This window comes from Podarcis muralis, chromosome 4 (assembly GCF_964188315.1).
Source record: "Podarcis muralis chromosome 4, rPodMur119.hap1.1, whole genome shotgun sequence".
NCBI classification, from domain to species: Eukaryota; Metazoa; Chordata; class Lepidosauria; order Squamata; family Lacertidae; genus Podarcis; species Podarcis muralis.
This window is the reverse complement of record NC_135658.1, coordinates 59,944,065-59,961,905: the sequence shown is the minus strand read 5'-3', so window position 1 is coordinate 59,961,905 and position 17,841 is coordinate 59,944,065. Positions and strand designations below refer to the sequence as shown.

The following is a 17,841-nucleotide window of genomic DNA, read 5'->3' as shown; positions in this document are numbered from 1 at the left end:
CACCCTCCTCTATGTTTTCATATTTTTCTTCCATTACAGCCTCATCTATATCTTCTTCTTCTGCTTCTTCCTCTTGCAGTTCAAAATCTGTGTCAACTTTCCCTTCTTCCACCTCATTCTCCAGCCTATCCACATTTTCTGCTTTAGACTGCATTTTAACTTCTTCATCTCTGTCGATGGCTATGGGGTCATCTTCTTTATTTGATTCATTTTCAGCTTCTTCACCTTCAGATTCTACTTCACTGTCATTTTTTCCATCTTGCTTCTCCTCTTCGTTTTCAGCTTCTTCTGCAACCACTCCACATTCTTCATTGTCTTGCCCGCTTTCTTCTTCTAACTTGGCAGCCTTATCTGAACTATCTATATTTTCATTCTCTTCACTCTGAGCTTGATTACTGGTATCTTCAAAACACCCCTTTTCTTTATTTTGCTCCTTCTCCCAATTTATATTTCTGTTTTCTACATCCATTTCTCTCTTTGTTATTTTGCCATAATTAAACTGGTTTATCTGAAGAACATATTTTGCTGACTCATTACTAGGTTCCTCACTTGAAGATGATGACACAGTTACTGCTGTTTGCTTCATAAATATCTCCTTGTGTTTAAACTCTCTCTGTTTTTCATTGTTTTCTTTACCTTGCACATATATTTTGCCATATTTATCAGATTTCACTACTTTAGCTTCTGCTTTATTTTCCTGGCAATCCACATAGTGTTTTTCTATCATACCATCACTAGCATGGCTGAATGGCAGCTCCTGAGGGGTTGAATTTACTTGGTCCAATTTTCCCTTTTTTGCTACTTTAAATTCCTTTTTAATAGTCTGGTCAGTGTCAGGCTTCAGTGCCCTATCAGTAATGGCCTGTGCAGACTTACTTTTTGAGTACTTTTTACCAGCTTTAATTTTCCTCACAAAAGCATCGTAAAAACTTTTTTCTAAATTGGGATCCTTTCCTAGACACTCTGAATGTGTAGGTTCCACCTGAGAAGATGCACCACCCAATTCCAGAACCTTCTGAACTCTGGGAGGAACAGACTCTTTCATCCCACCCTTACCATGAATATCCAGTTTCCCATTTTTATTTTTCTTCTACTCCGCATGGGAAGCAAGAAAGAAAAGGGGGAACAAAAGAAAGGAGAGTGTTACAAATAAAATGAGAGGAAGACAAAAGGCAAATAAATCAGAACATGAAAAGGGAACATAAGCAGCTTGACAGGATGGAAGAGGATCATAAATGAAGGTAACATAAAAGATGAAGAAGAAAATGGGCAAGATTCAGAGAGACATAAGCACAATTCCACTTGCACAGCAGGATTCTTCTGCCCGCTTTCCCATTGCAAGCCCCTGATGAAAAAGTATACTGCTCAAAATAATTTTTAAAATAACAACAATGTATATAAACCTTTCGCTAGTGACCCGGAAGTGTCTCCGGACAGCGCTGGCCCCCGGCCTCTTGAGTGAGATGGGCGCACAACCCTAGAGTCTGTCAAGACTGGCCCGTACGGGCAGGGGTACCTTTACCTTTTTACTAATAAGCAGAAAAGCAACCTGGTGTGGGGAAAGATTTGCCCTTATCCTAAATACGTTCCCGGAAACAAAAGATGCATTAAATTATTTTGTGTGACAACTCTTATGCCTTAAATTTAAAATTTACCTGTTTTGGTGTTTTTTAAAACTAGAATCAGTAGAGTTACTGTAGTTAATGTTTTATAGCAACAGGAAAGATAACCACATTTTAGATAAAATATTTTTTTTAAAAAAATAAACAAATAAACAAAAAGATAAAATACATATATAAATTGGCAGTACCTTCTGTTTTTGTACTGGTGCTAACTCTAAGGAATGGTCAACGGGATTCACTCTCATCACATGGGTCTGGAAAGCATTTTAATGAGAGTAGTAAATAACAGCAACTAGCTAACAAAATAGCATTAGATACACATTCATGAACTCTGCTTTTTAACCAGAAGATCTCAACATACCTTCCAGACTAACAGCCTGATGCCCAAAGTACCAGAATTATAGCAATGTAAGAATCTGTCTTCTGCCTGGTAGAACAAGTTGCCTATCTAGCCCATTACTGTCTACTGTGAGGGGTAGCAGCTCTCCAAGATCTCAGGCAGAGGTCTTTTCCATCCCCTCCTACCTGATCCTTTTAACTAACATTAATGCAAAACATTTATCCAGAACTATGCAAATTTTCTTGCTACCTAAATACTACACTACAGAGGTCCCCAGTAAAACCAAAGTGGACTTGGGCTTGTGCACCACACCCTCCCTCTCCAGCAGTTGCAAGGAGACTGGAAGTTCTTGTTTCAGTTTTTAAGAAACCACAGTTTAGTGTTAAGTTTCCAAGCTAAACTGTGGCTAGACTTAACTTCTGTTTACTAAAACAGGTCTACTTTGTAACAGTTTTCATGAAGTTGAGTCGTTTTAATAAACCATAGTGAAAATTAATCAGTTTATATATAGGCTGGTCATAGTGTTAAACTGCGATTAACTGAAAACAGATGTGAATGTTTTTGATCTCCTCATGGTCATACTGGAGGAGAGGAGGAAGGTGTTGCACAAGCCCATGGCCCATTCCTGAAACACTAAACCATAGTTGAGCATTATGTCCATATTAAACCATTTTCTCTCTATGTTGTAACGGTGGAGTGTGGAAGTGGCCCAGGAAAGATTCCTGTGCTCTTCCTGCTGTTGCTACTGCCACCAGACACTCCACAGGAAAACAGTTATACCTCAGCCACAAACCAAAGTATAAATACAATCACTAGTAGTAGATGTGTTTGTGGGAGGGGGTTGTTGGTTTGTGGGATGTTTTGTCCGTGTTTTTATCATGTATTTTGTGCTTTTATATTGTACTGTATTTTTATGTTGTGAGCCCCCTGAGATCTGTGGAGACAAAATAAATAAATAAATATTACCATATTCAAGACATCTGTGGTGCTCCCAAGGGTTCTACCCTCATTTTCATCTGAATCATCTTCTGTTGAGCTCTCTTCTGCATCATTTTTCTCCTCTTTCTTATCTCCTTTAAAACAAAACACAGGATATACAGTTATTCATGTGTGCACTTATTTGAGGAAAAGGAAGTCTGGATGCTCCTCTAATTACCGAGAAAGAACTGAAACAGAAGGGTTCCTGGCAGTCCCAACTGGCAGGACGAGTAATCTTGTTTCAGTAAATACAATAAAAGGAAGAATGTGTTTTCTGCCCATAATGATGCCTGCATATTTTGCTTGCCCTATGGGTCAAATGGCAGCAAATATGGAGGTGGGGAGGCTTATTTAATTGAGAAAAGCAAGCAAAAAAGCACAGAGACCCCATTCACAGATCTCTCATGGCCCAGTTCACGTATCTGGTTAAACAATAGTTAATGGTTTACCATGAACATACAGTCTGGGCCACTTTTCTCCTTCCTATTAGCACATGGGAGGAAAAAACCACAGACCATGACTTTATGTTATGTCTGAAGGCAGATATAGCAGCTTGTTTTGCTCAAACAAACCACAATTCGTAAGTCAAAAGCAAAACTTAAGTACAGATCTTGGTTTGTATGGAGCAAAGCAAACTACAGTCTCTGGTCCAGACATAATGCTAAGCCTGGGATTGTAGTTTCTTCTGAACACTCGGATTGGCATGCTCACAGTAAACTATAAGCTAAGTTTTCAGTGGCAGGCAAATGAGGCCATGGTGCAAAGAAAAAAATTCCAATCACATATCCCTGCCCAGGTTATGTAGATGTATTGCACTTTATGTTGCTCAGTATTACAACTGAGGCAGGCTTAAGCAGTATGTGGACCGAGAACTCCCAGAAGTGCAAGCTGGATTTCGAAGGGGCAGAGGAACCAGAGACCAAATTGCAAACATGCGCTGGATTATGGAGAAAGCTAGAGAGTTCCAGAAAGACATCTACTTCTGCTTTATCCACTATGCAAAAGCCTTTGACTATGTCGACCACAGCAAACTATGGCAAGTTCTTAAAGAAATGGGAGTGCCTGATCACCTTATATGTCTCTTGAGAAATCTCTATGTGGGACAAGAAGCTACAGTTAGAACTGGATATGGAACAACTGATTGGTTCAAAATTGGGAAAGGAGTACGGCAAGGCTGTATATTGTCTCCCTGCTTATTTAACTTATATGCAGAAGTCATCAAGCTCAACATCAAAAAAAATGAAGATCATGGCCACTGGGCCCATCACTTCCTGGCAAATAGAAGGGGAAGAAATGGAGGCAGTGAGAGATTTTACGTTCTTGGGCTCCATGATCACTGCAGATGGTGACAGCAGTCACGAAATTAAAAGACGCCTGCTCCTTGGGAGAAAGGCGATGGCAAACCTAGACAGCATCTTAAAAAGCAGAGACATCACCTTGCCAAACCTAGACAGCATCTTAAAAAGCAGAGACATCACCTTGCCAACAAAGGTCCGTATAGTTAAAGCCATGGTTTTCCCAATAGTAATGTATGGAAGTGAGAGCTGGACCATAAAGAAGGCTGATCGCCGAAGAATTGATGCTTTTGAATTATGGTGCTGGAGGAGACTCTTGAGAGTCCCATGGACTGCAAGAAGATCAAATGTATCCATTCTTAAGGAAATTAGCCCTGAATGCTCACTGGAAGGACAGATTGTGAAGCTGAGGCTCCAATACTTTGGCCACCTCATGAGAAAAGAAGACTCCCTGGAAAAGTCCCTGATGTTGGGAAAGAGTGAGGGCACAAGGAGAAGGGGACGACAGAGGACGAGATGGTTGGACAGTGTTCTTGAAGCGACAAACATGAGTCTGACCAAGCTGCGGGAGGCAGTGGAAGACAGGGGTGACTGGCGTGCTATGGTCCATGGGGTCACGAAAAGTCGGACACGACTAAACGACTAAACAACAACAACAACATTACAGCTGATTATTTAATCAGCAAGTGAGACTCTAAGTGATAACCGCATTGCAGTTTTAAGGACCCCTGATGCTCAAAACCCCCCACAAATGATTTATAGGAGCATAACAGAAACTGGTGATAAAACATTTGTTTACCTGTTTCACCATCCAAAGCAGATTGGGTGCCTTGACTTCCATCAGCTGCCTCTGAGTCAAGGTGGTTTGATCTGAGTACACCAAGGGGGAGAGTGTTGCTGATGGCACAGGATGCAAGCTTTGAAGGACCTTCTCCTAGTGGAGGAAGTGTTCGTACCAGCCGGCTAACCTGTTCCGGTGATTTGTCCTTGTGAAAGGGTGAAAAGAAAGCATAGCAGCTTTTGAGTCACTTCAAGGTAACCAATAAAGGACAGTGATACAATGAGGGGTAGATTGAGGGCAGTGTTTGCTTTTCATTTCCCTAGAATGAGCGCTGTGAATCTGCCTACAGTGCAGTAATGCTTGAAGTCAGGAAATCATCTACAATGTGTGCTGGATCTTCCCTGGCCAGATTCAGGACAGATGAAAATACCAAGGCTATAGTAAGTTCAAACTGCATGTATAAGTAAAACTACAATCATGCAAGTTAGAGGCTGCACCTACTGTTCAGTTAAAGAAAGACATAATAAAGGAATTATTACCACAATAAATTACCAGTCAAGTATAGCTTGATGTGCTATTTATTTATTTATTTACTTATAATGCAGATATTTTCAAGGCACTCTTCAATTAAAAAAAAACTTAGGGAGGGTTTACCATCTTGGATGTCAGTACTTTATTGTAGAGCTGCCTGGAGATTTTAATATTGAAAGTCAAGCAGTTCTCCTCCAAGTGTTTCCTAGTGAATCTCTTGGCCTTTGGCATATACAGCCTGCACTGCCCCCGATGGTGATTTGTGGCATAGCAACTAGGTGTGATCATGTTGTCTTTTGACGTTTTTTGAAGCTCAGTAGAAACAGTTTAAAATATACCTTTGCTCTCCGCCGCAAGCGTGCCGATAACGTCCGATGGAAGGTATCTATTACTAATGCATCTCCACCCACTTCAGAGACCACAGCAGACAAGTGGTGTTCCTTTTGGTCTGACACATGAGTTTCACCCAGTTCTTTAGGCCTCGGTGTGGCAAAAACTAGCATGTGACAACCACCACAGGAGACCTACAGTACAAAGTCAATGCAGGGATTAATGGAGGCTGTAAACTTTGCAGGTACATAGGAAGGGGAAACCTAAGCAGAAAGTACACTCCTAATGATTTGGTACAATCTTCAGAACTTTCACCATTACGGTCCCTCAACATGTTATGCATCATTTCCAAATCATAGTATTTTGAGCAAGGCCAACGTGACAAATATGAGACTCTAAATGGAAAGAAATGAGATATTGGTGTGAGGTTACCATTTGGTGGTGCTCTTTTTCTAAGTGATTGTCTCAGGGAGACTTAACTCACTCACTCTCACTCTGTCTGTGAAGCAATTGCGGAAGGGATAGAAACAGTGTGCCTTTTTGGCAAACTTATTTTGATACCTCACCCTAATATGATTATTTTGGCAAAATAGTGACAGGCTGGGCGTAGCCTTGATGTGAAAAAATCCATTAAGTAGCAAGGTTTATATCGCAACTGCTATACGGAAATCTAAGAATCTGCTGTAGAATCTAAGAAATTTCCTTAAAGATGTTCATTTCTTCAAATAGTTTACAGTGCACACAGTGCAGCACTGGCTTTGATCACAAAGAAACACCTCATACAAATCTATTTTTCTATCTAAACAGAAAAAAGTAAACCAGTTATTAAAAAAAAAAACATACCAAGAAATACAAATGTATCCAGTGCTTATCTACAATTTGAAAATATAGCACGGTATAAACATATGGATGACCTCTAAATATGGTACCTTTAAGTACAACATGAGATATACTGAATTAGTATTTCAGAGCATGAAGAAAAAATGAGGCCTTACCGACTGTATAGCAAACCCCAAAAAATTGGAACACAGCGTAGGAAAAAACTGATTTGTGTAATTTTCTTCCCCAAGCCCTAATTTGCCATGCCGTCCATCTCCAAAGGTGTACATAAGGCTGTTCTCTAAATGTGGAGAAAGAAGCATGTTTACTAACATGTAATGCAGCAGTGTGTAAAAAGCAGTGGGTGAAGCCACAACAACTAATTAGAAAGGAGAATCACTTTCTTTCCAAGAGCAAAAATTCTGAAATAAGTATTTCAACCTGTAACATAGGTTTTCCAACTAGAGGAAGGAAAACGACAACAAAAAAGTTAATCTGGCTAATGTAAAACATACAGCTATGAAAATGATGTTCATAATATTATTACATTTGAATGTTTTGGAATGTTGACATTCTCAAGTTTTCCATGTCAATTGCTTCCTAATGGAACCATTGAACCAGTAAAAATAAGGAGTTAGTGCTCAAAGTATCAAGAGTAGATATTGTATTCTAGCCTTCAGGATTACCCCGCTTCCTCAAGTTTACCTTAAAAACCCGAACATCTATTTACAACGCAGGTATTAACCCTTCAATATTAAATCTTCATCAACCACTAGGACCATTAAGGCCATGAAAAATGGACAGTTACTGAGCCAAATCTATAGGAAGTACATACAAGCTGATTAAACTAGAGAAGGCAAGCTGATCAGAAAATAGATTTGCAGCAGAAAAACCGCTAGCATCATTAGCAGAAGGGTCATGTATCTTCTGAATTACATTAATTATGCTAAAATAAAATTAGCATACGAACAGGAAAACACATCTGGTGAATATATTTATTGCACAGTGTGGAGATTTTTTCAGTGATCTTGATGACTTCATTAAATTAAGATGTATATTCACGATTGGTAACTGAGTACTACAAGCCAGGTTTTGCACTCTTCTGAAAAGAGTGCTTCCCATTAAGCCTGTCTAATCACTTCAGCAGCTGCCACTGATATTCTTGCCTGGTTCGCAATTTCCATTAAAATCATAAGAATGGGTTAAATCACACATATGCATCATGAACCCATGGATTCCCATTCTAATTTGTAGGCATACCACAGTTTGTCCAGTTCAGACTTAATTACCAATTATGGCTTGCCTGCACCAGGGAGTATGTCAGAGCATGTGAAGGAGATATTGTGGAGGAAAGAGCACACAAACCTCAAGCACGACCCAACGCTCAGCCCATGATTTGGCCACTGAATATGAACTAAGCAAATGTCACTGCAATACTCACACCAGAGAGTATACTCCATTGAATTTATTGAGATCCATTTTGAGGAGGCAAGTATAGGACTGTGCTGTACATGTTGCATGGCTTTTTGTTTTGTTTAATAAACTACATATAGATAAGAATTACTATGAAATACATTTAAGACCACCAGGGTCTTGTCACCTCCATTTATACATATTTAATATTTGGTAACTTTTAAAATCTCATAGTCATATCCTTCCCCCATTCCACCAAAAGGACACTCTTACCACGCTTTCCTGAACCGCAAACAAATACAAACACATATTCTTCCGAGTCCCCCTGTTGCTTAAGGCTCCGTTAAACTCAGAAATGCCCCTTCAGCAGGAACAACTGATTCAAACAATAGAAGAATTCCTTTCTTCAATGGTACTCCCTGGAGTTTCTGTTTATATAACTTGCCCTTAGCCCCAGAGGGTCCCTTTCAGCTGTTCTGAGTCTTAATTTGAGAAAATTTTATTTTAAATGTTTCACAGGAAAAGTTTTACGTATCTCTTTGTGACCTGGCAGATTTAAAAATAGGAAAAATTTGTATTATGCACAAAAATACACCAATAGCATTGCAAATACATTTCATAGCTAACCGCATACATACCTGTTACTAAAGCTGTATGATTTTCCCCACTGGCAATGTTACAGATTTTATGCTTTCTCAAAGAATCCACTATCTTTGGTTCAGAAATTTCAAAAATAAATGTACCATGTCCAAGCTGCCCATATTGGCCAAGGCCAAATGTGTAGACCTTCCCCTCTGAAAAACATACATGAGATTAATATTCTATCCATAGTCTTCCATCCTCCAAGTTTCCTAGTGCACACTGCTCAAAGGTTCCCATGCTGTTCCTCCCCAATTCCTGGCATGCCGAAGAATTTGACTTGTCATGTCATCTGAACACAGGTTCATCAATGAGTGGTTGAGTAGTAACCAAGAATTGCTCTTGATTTTCTGCTTGTGGTTTGGAGGAAACAGCATTTCATATGTCTACTGCACAACAGCAGGAGTGAAGGTGGAGCACCACTGGAACCGAGCAGCATGAACCAACATGCAATGTGTTCACACTAAACCACATTTTGTTTTAGCCTATGGTTCAATGTGATGTGTACACCAGGCCTTGTACTTAAAAATAAAAGTAATGAGAGAGAGAGAGAGATTTTTAAAAATGAGAATAACCAATATATTTAAACCCATAATATCATTGTAAGAATATCATATTACATAACCCAAAATATTATACTAAATAAAATATTAAAGCTCCCTCTGCTGGAAGATACAGAAGCAAAAAAACAAGGAAACAAAATAAAACCACACCTCTTTAAAAGCCTCAGTAAGAGGGTTAGATGTTATTTAGAACAGTAAACACTTTTACCCCTATTCACTTATGAAGGGTCTAGTCTCACTAACATCTCAGCCTAGTTGTCAGTAATAGGAATCAACCAGAACACATAGGATTCAGCCTAAGTAGTAGCATGCCAAAGACCTGAGTGTTGTTGTCTTTTCACTGTCTCTGCTTTGGTTATGTAAAATCACCACCAGACTGACAGCTAATTTAGCTACTAGTTCTAGTTCTGTGCATACATGCAAATGGTGTAAACCGAGCACTAAAACTCTACATCATATAAGAGGACGACTGATCATACGCAGATCCACACCACACATTTAAATCACATAATATGTACATTTAATGCCCATGACTTCCCCCAAAGAATCCTGGGAACTATACTTTGTTAAGGATGCTGGGAACTTCTGTGTGGGGAAAACCACAGTTCCCAAGAACCTTTGGGGGAAACTCATGTGCTTTAAATATGTGTTGAAAGTGCATTAAATGTATGGTGTGGACCTGCCTCTAGACAGATGCTTCACATTGTCCCTTTTCTTAGCCAATTCTGCCCCTTCTTCCATCACTTTTAAATCACTTTTCTTTACTTAGTTTTGCTCTACAATTTCCATCACTACATCCATTTGCCACTGACACCTTGTGAATTAATTTTGCTAAATTATTTCCACAGAAACTAAGCAGCTATTTTATAATCGTCTCCACCATCTTTGACATACAGCATGCAATATGCTAAGTCATATGTAGGTGGACCCATTTAAATGTGTGGATTCAGCAGTTTAGGATTGTGGGGATTGAAACACGAGCCCACAATTTGAGGAGCAAGAAGCTAGTATACCTGCAAGCACTACTGTGTGTCCTCCTCCACAGGCAACCTTATTGGCCCTACCAGAAATTCCAGAAACAAGTTGTGGGACCTTGTAGTTTTTCAGTTGCTCTTTTGAAAGACCCAGTTTTCCATTCTCAGGCTCCCCAAAAGTATAAAGTTCTCCATCTCCTGTAAGAAAACAACATAGCAGCAAGACTGAGACTAAGGCTAGGACAAAAGAGGCATTTATTTGCGTATCTCCTTTATGACAAATGCGTGTTCTGGTCCATGGGGTCACGAAGAGTTGGACACGACTAAACGACTAAACAACAACAACATAAGACAGGGTTGTATTTAAACTTAAACACACCACCACTTTATTTTTAGATTACAGGTCCATCACTAGATTAGTTTATTCATCATCATCATCAAACTATATTGCAACAACTCTGCACAAATTGCAGAAAGATCAGATTACAGAAATAAATTCATTACCAGCTTTATATGACTACTGATCTTATTCCAACAGTCAATAAATTCCATTTCCATTTCCCCACTACAGTAGTTAATGCTCAAAATCCATACCTTCTATGTACAGAATCTGTCAGTTTATTTATCTCAGCTATCTGTATGTTAAGGATTATGTTTTCCCCAAATAATAAGCCCAAACCACTTTTGCAGAGATTAATAGGTTCATGATCAATACTTTATAAGGGTCTGACCACCACCAAATTAGTAGCATATATCCAAGCAAAAACAGAATCCAAACTCTTAACAAGTAATGACAGGTAATCTAATCCCAAACTACTATAAGGGGCATAATCGGATTTAATGATTGAAAGTGCACCATACCTCTGCATCTCTCCAGATTTCCACACTTACGTGTTATTAAGGCGGAGTGGTAGTATCCACAAGAGATCCAGGAAACGGGTTTACCAACATCCACTTGATGAGGAACATATGCATTAGCTTCAGCAGCCAAACCAATTTGTCCTTCGGAATTGTCCCCCCACATAAAAAGCTGTCCATCCTCTTAAAAGAAAAGAGAGTTTTGTAAGTGTATTATTTACTTATTTAAATAAGTTGGCTTTACAAAACCCAGGATCCATGATCTAGCGGCCACGTAAGTCCTATTCAGGGCTTACGTGGCCACTGCATCATGGCTGCTGTGCTTTGCAAAACCCCTTTCCCTCCACATGTTTGAGGGCAACTGTATGAAGCACATAGCCTACTTCTACCCATGTGGGCTCCCCATGCAGTTTAGATTCCTTTCCAGCATTCTACATTATGCAGAAGTCTCTATGAGACACTCACCACTGAAATTGTGCAGGGCGACTGGAATGAGGTTGTGGAGCTAGCACACCCCACACATGGTATTTCCAATTTACAGCAACACCTCAATATTGTGATTCCTGAAATGCAGTCCTTGCAATACAACATAGGGTGTTTTAAACACTAGGAATTTGGTGGAAGGGGATTTTAAAAGCATATTGTAATATAGTATATGAAATGATAGAGAGCTGAATTTCAAAAATCACAGTAAAAACTTCACTGGAACCATGATTCCCTCCCCCCAAATGCATAAGAAACAGCATGTTGTATCTGGAAACAGATTGCTAAATGCTATGCCCTCCTAAACTTATTTCTCTCTTAAATCAAGACAGCAATGAAATTAAATTACACATAAAATGGCTACATTTAGGAGCAGTTCAATCTGAAAGCTAGGAGACTGCGGTAGTCAAACTGTCAAGCTACAAAGGGCCTATGAAGACACCCTTGAATATATGCTATTATACACCTAAATAGGTTGATAATATTTGGATACTCATAAAAAATTCCCTAAAATTATAGGAAAACCCAATAAATAAACTGTAGGGCAGGATACTTTCCAAAGAGTTAAGCAAAGCAAAGCATTTGCTGTTCAATGATGTACCTCAGTCAAGAACTAGGAACCAAGTAAGGATGTTTCTGGAAACCTGTATCAAGTTGTCAAAATCGCCAACATTCTCACCTAGTATTTGCAACAATACATTTGTCCTTGGATATATGCAAAGTGAATTTTTTATCAGGCTTCCACAAATGTCAACTGGAAAATTTAAAGGGCCTCAAATAACACACACACACACACACACACACACACACACACACACACACACACACATTTGTGTTAGCTGTTGGGCTCACCAGTTAGTGCTGCTGACGTGTAGGATCCAGCTGCCAGCTGTTTGATCTTGTGCTGGTTACTAAAAAAACTAATTAGATGAAATGTGCTTCTTTCCTCTGTGTCACCTAATCCCAACTGCCCTTCACTGTTACCTCCAGCAGCATATACATTTCCTTGTTCTGCACACAGAAAAGCACATGTAGAATAAGCACACTCTCATCTGAAGTAACAGCAAAACCTAAAAAAATCAGACCAGCTCATGTTTATTTTCACCCATGTACAAAAGGTCAATCCCTGGTGCCCTCAAATGCTCAAAGTCTGCCTGTAGAAATTCCTATTTAAGTTCTTAAGAATCATCGCTCTGCAGCAGGATTCTACATTCCAAAAATATACTACTGGAATATGCATAGCATAGTAAAAGTAGTTTCTGCTCATGGCTGGAAATCAATATTTACAATTAGGAATGACTTGTTTTGTTCCTTCCCTTCTAAACAGAAGGAAAAGAACCTCGGAGATAGACAATTTGCAATGGGGCTGGGGAAGCTGTAGCTCAGCAACACCAGAAGATTCACAATTTAGCCCCCCTGTGCTACAGGTAAAGGCTCAGCTAGCAATGAGAATCAATTAGCATGTGTACTCAGGCCAAAGTTAATTAAATGCAATCTTGCTCAAACATACAAACTACAAATGTTAATGACGGGCATTAAATTAATTAACCACAACATGTGCCTTTCTTGTGTTTAACCTGACACCTTTTGGTCCTGATTAAAATGAATTCATGTTTAATGAAAAATGTACATAATTTACAAGGGAAAACAGACATAAGAATGGCAATCGAATCTAAATATTTTCAAAATTATTCATTTCACAATATTACTGAAGACTTTAAATTCTACCGTGATAAGGAAAGGAGAATTTCCTATAAATGATAAATGCCTTGCAGGAATTTATTGACAGGAGCTACCTTGAATGTTTCCATCTCAGTAGGATGGCAGCATCAGATTTACTACCTGAATTCACAATAAGAAAACAGCTGACTTCCTTGCTATTACCATCTCCACAGAAAGATCTATGTAACCAGAGGTTTATTTGGGTTAACCACACTGAACAGGTTAGCTACTGCTAAGCAAATCTTATCCAAGATATTGTTTAATAAAAAATCAGCTCTATTAAGGATAGTTGAAAATTATTCAGTGAGGATTAGGGAGGGTCACAACTTAGATGTAGATCACATACTATGATTGCATACAGATGACATTTAGTCACAGGATTTTCTAGTTAATGAATTTCAGATGACAAGGCTGTCTTAAGCCTCAGGAAAGGTACAGCCAGTCAAATCTGGCCATTTTACAGCAGATGGACCAAGTGTCTTGTTCAATATAAAAGGTGCACATAATGGGTTTGTTTGTTTTTTTAAGGTTCTGACTATTTCTTAGAATGTGCACAGAAAGCGGCCATAAGATATTTGATGTGCAAATATAGATGACGTACCTGTATAAATCAAGGTGTGGTTTCTCCCACAAGCAGCTAGTTTTACTTTTTCTGGTTTTAAAGCTGAGGATTAAATAGAAAGTGGTTACCATTTTTAAAAAAAATATTGTTGAATGTATTAAGCTCCAACTTTACATACTGTCTACTAACCATAAATCAGTGGTAAGTGGGAAAATGGCAAAAAGCTAGACCTTCCATACTCCAGTCTAGAAGTTACCAGCATGGAACCCACAGGTGCACATTAGCCACTGAAATTAGGTTTGAACTCATTCTAGAGCAACCAACACAATAGTTTGCAATGTATTATTGGCTGCGGTTTTTCCATTTTGCAAATTTGCCCATAGAACCTGTTCTAATTCAATGACATTTTAATAATAATAATGGATCATTAAGGCCACAGTCCTATACACACTTAACCTGGGAGTAAATCAAGGCTGATACTCTTTGCTTAAGTGTTCCTGGCCAGAAACAAACCAAAACATTGATTTTTTCACTCCTCATCCTCTTAGTTTAAACCACAGGAAACAGCACATGTCCTGTTATTTAGGATGGGCTTGTATCATAAAAGAAGGTATATTTTCAAATAGATTTATTCCCATACTTCAGGAGAAAACGTCGGATTGTCAAATACCTTAAATCTTAAAATGATGGGAGAAATAAAAATACTATGCATTTTGTCAAGAGTTAGAGCTATATTAGTTTTTTCTTTGCCTTAAATAAAAAATGTATATGAAAATAATTTATCAGTGTCATTACCCTTCTACAAAAGAAACCCCCCTTGCTTTGCAAAGTTTATTTGTTGCTAAAAAAAACTCGCATGTATCTTCTTCTTTAGCTTTTTCTACTATTTCATAAATTGTAGTTGAAAGGCTTTGTCTGTGGTTATATTCTAACTGTGGTTATTTCAATTCTCAAAAGCCTTTTGTTTTCCTTTCTCTCTGTCTCTCTTTTAAATAAAGTGGAGCAATAGCTGTTAAAAGTTCTCATATGAAAGTTGTGCCTATGTCCCAAATGTAGTGAGAGCTATTATAGTAGTGGTGTTAGGAATCACCATAAGTATTAGCGATTGAGTTCATTCTTCCGCTCATTTTCAATTACGGCATCTGTTATAAAACCACATATGTGAGACTAACCTTTCACGCAAGTTGGTTTGTTGACAGTATTCCTTGTTCCAAATCCGAGTTGACCCCAGTTATTGCTTCCAAACATGTAAAGTTTACCATTTTCTACAGAATATATTAAGGGGGGAAAAGGGTGATCACCAATGAGTTTGCTTTAAGGTTCTCTAAAAATGTGAAATAACTTTGGCTGGCTTTTTGCCATTGATCCTCCCCTGCTCAAATAATAATCATGTACACTTCATATACTGCAAAATATTACAAAAACACACAGAATCATATTGTAGAGCTGGAAGCAGGGGTGCCATCTCACCCTCAGGATTGTGGGTCTCCGCTGAGCAAAGCAGATGTGCAAAGTCACAGACACCATGTGCAGGCATGTGTGTGTGACGTTGCATGTCTGCATTGTGGAGGGGGGCGCTGGTGGCTCCTCCTCTCTGCAGCCAGTTAGGCACTCTTTTCCATGGTGAGGGTCTCAGACTCAGAGGTAGAGACACACCCCCCCCCCCCGAAATGGTGCCTCGCTTGCTGGCTGCAGAGGGCAGAGCTGAACTGCTTTTCTCTTGGAGGCAGGGCCACTGCCGCCTGGCTTTTCTCATTGACTTTTTGGGTGCCCAGCCCCCACAATTATATTATTGAGGGTGTCCAAGCACCCATGGCCCCGTGGAGCTGGCTTCAATGGTTCGAAGGGACCCTCATGATCATCTGGGCCAGTGTTCCCCAACCTTGGGCCTCCAGCTGTTTTTGGACTACAAATCCCATCATCCCTCACTAGCAAGACCAGTGGTCAAGGATGATGGGAATTGTAGTCCAAAAACAGCTGGAGGCCCAAGGTTGGGGAACACTGATCTGGGCCAACCCCCTGCAATGCAGGAATATGCAGCTGTCCCATATGGAGATCGAACTTGCAACCTTGGCATTATCAGAACCATGCTCTAACTGAGCTATCCAGGCTGACAATAATTATAAAGTCACCCCACTCTAAATAAGGTTACCAGACGTCCCCATTTCCCGGGGACAGTCCCCGGATTTACAAAGCAGTCCTCTGACAAAATCCATTTGTTTAGTGGGAAGCTGAAAAATGTCCCCGGATTCATTGAAAAAAATCTGGTAACCTTACTCTAACAGCCAGTGGATCCAGGATAAGGATTGTACTGTAAGTATTTTTCAAAATTGATACCAGTGGACTGGTCTCCCAAAGAGATTGTTCAGATGATCTTTGAACATCAGCACTTGCTTTTAAGTCTTTGATCATCATATTTCAGCCAGTTCTAGTCCTGGGTTAATGATGACTTGTAAACTGCATGGCTTCAGTTGCTGCTGAATTTTGGTATTATCACCAAGTATACAATTATTGCTTTATTGCTTATTGTTTTTTGAGATTGCAAGCTGCTCTCAGAAGCTTCCCTTCTCTTGATGACAGAAAATATTGGATAAATATGTATAAAGTAAATCACCAAGAGACTGAATTTTGAATTAATCAAGAAACAGCTTTTTTATGATACATTTTCAAGTTTTTAGACCAGGGAGATGCAAACAAAGCTCATGGCACATATCTCAACATGAAACCTAAATTTCCATTTCATATTTATGTAAGTATTAGGATAATAACACTATATAAATTTAAATAAGAATGTATGGGAGTATCTTATATTGAGTTGTTGTTTTTTTGTCTGTGTGTGTATATCTATATATCTTTTATATATATCTTTGTTCTTTTTCTCCCCCTCACTGTTCCTTCTTTTTTCTGTATTAGTTTATTTCTTTTAATTGAAATTACTTCAATAAAATATAAATAAATAAAACTTCCATTTCACAAACACAGGAAGGTCATGTTACCATCTTGCAAACATCGTTACTTCTGTATAAACATCCAAGTCTACCTCAGGACTTGGCCTTCATAGTGCAATTCAATGCATGCTTTCTTTGACGTATATCCTACTGGATACAATAGGTCTTACTCTCAAGTAAGTGGGTTCAAACTGCTACCACAGTGTGATTAGGACAGGAACCTTCACAATAAAATATTTTGAATTTGTGAAAATACTAGTACAATGCTAACTTGTTTTTCCTGAAATGCTGCTACAGAAAGTAATTAAAAGAAAACCTTAAACACTAACCTGTTACAACAGAAGTATGTTCATCTCCGCATGATATGTGAAAAGGCTTGTCATTTTTAAACCAAAACTTGCTAGGCACATTATCGGCAAATTTGCTTTTTCCAAATGTGAATACAGCACCTGATTCTAAAAAAGAAAAAAATAGCCTAAATATTTCTATTTCATACTTTACTTCTAACAGCTTTCTTTCTGAGAGAATGGCATCTGGAAGAAACCTCAAAAGTAATCTAGTTCAGCTTGGTCCTGATGCAGGAAATTCACTGCTATGGCACACTCACCTTCTGCTTAGAAATCTCTAAAAAAGGAGAGTGTATCACCTTTAGAAGCAGTCTGCTCCACTGCTGAACAGCTCATGCTGTTAGGAAGTTCTTATGCTTAATCTAAAATGTTCTTGTAATTTGAACCAATTGGTTGCAACCTACAAGCTGAAACAGGGGGAAACACGCAACTACGTAACAGCCCTTCAGGTATTTTAAGATTCCAAAATCCTTGGGTGTATTTTTCTGCCCTTGGTGTCCAAAGTTCTGCTAATATAGAGACAAATATTTTATTAAATTGTCCAAATACTTTATCAGATATGACAAGCAGTGCTGTTGGGTACAGGTGAGATTCCTTATTTCAAATTGGAAACACAAGTAGCAAGAAAACAAACAA

At 38.9% G+C, this 17,841-nt stretch overlaps 1 protein-coding gene across 2 annotated transcripts in view; it reads right to left on the bottom strand.

The window, feature by feature from the left end:
- Positions 1-17,841, bottom strand: part of RPGR (retinitis pigmentosa GTPase regulator) — a 38,362-nt gene that overhangs the window by 19,293 nt on the left and 1,228 nt on the right. The window contains exons 2-13 of one of the 2 annotated variants that reach the window (XM_077927382.1): positions 17,188-17,313; positions 15,083-15,175; positions 13,950-14,012; positions 12,479-12,637; positions 11,147-11,326; positions 10,325-10,483; positions 8,748-8,903; positions 6,873-6,997; positions 5,886-6,071; positions 5,035-5,221; positions 2,929-3,035; positions 1,811-1,876 (exon numbers count right to left, since the gene is read on the bottom strand). In XM_077927382.1, the coding sequence (XP_077783508.1) occupies positions 1,811-1,876; positions 2,929-3,035; positions 5,035-5,221; positions 5,886-6,071; positions 6,873-6,997; positions 8,748-8,903; positions 10,325-10,483; positions 11,147-11,326; positions 12,479-12,637; positions 13,950-14,012; positions 15,083-15,175; positions 17,188-17,313 (1,607 nt within the window). The remainder of the gene's footprint in view (positions 1-1,810; positions 1,877-2,928; positions 3,036-5,034; positions 5,222-5,885; positions 6,072-6,872; positions 6,998-8,747; positions 8,904-10,324; positions 10,484-11,146; positions 11,327-12,478; positions 12,638-13,949; positions 14,013-15,082; positions 15,176-17,187; positions 17,314-17,841) is intronic. The other variant, XM_077927383.1, reaches the window with a different exon arrangement.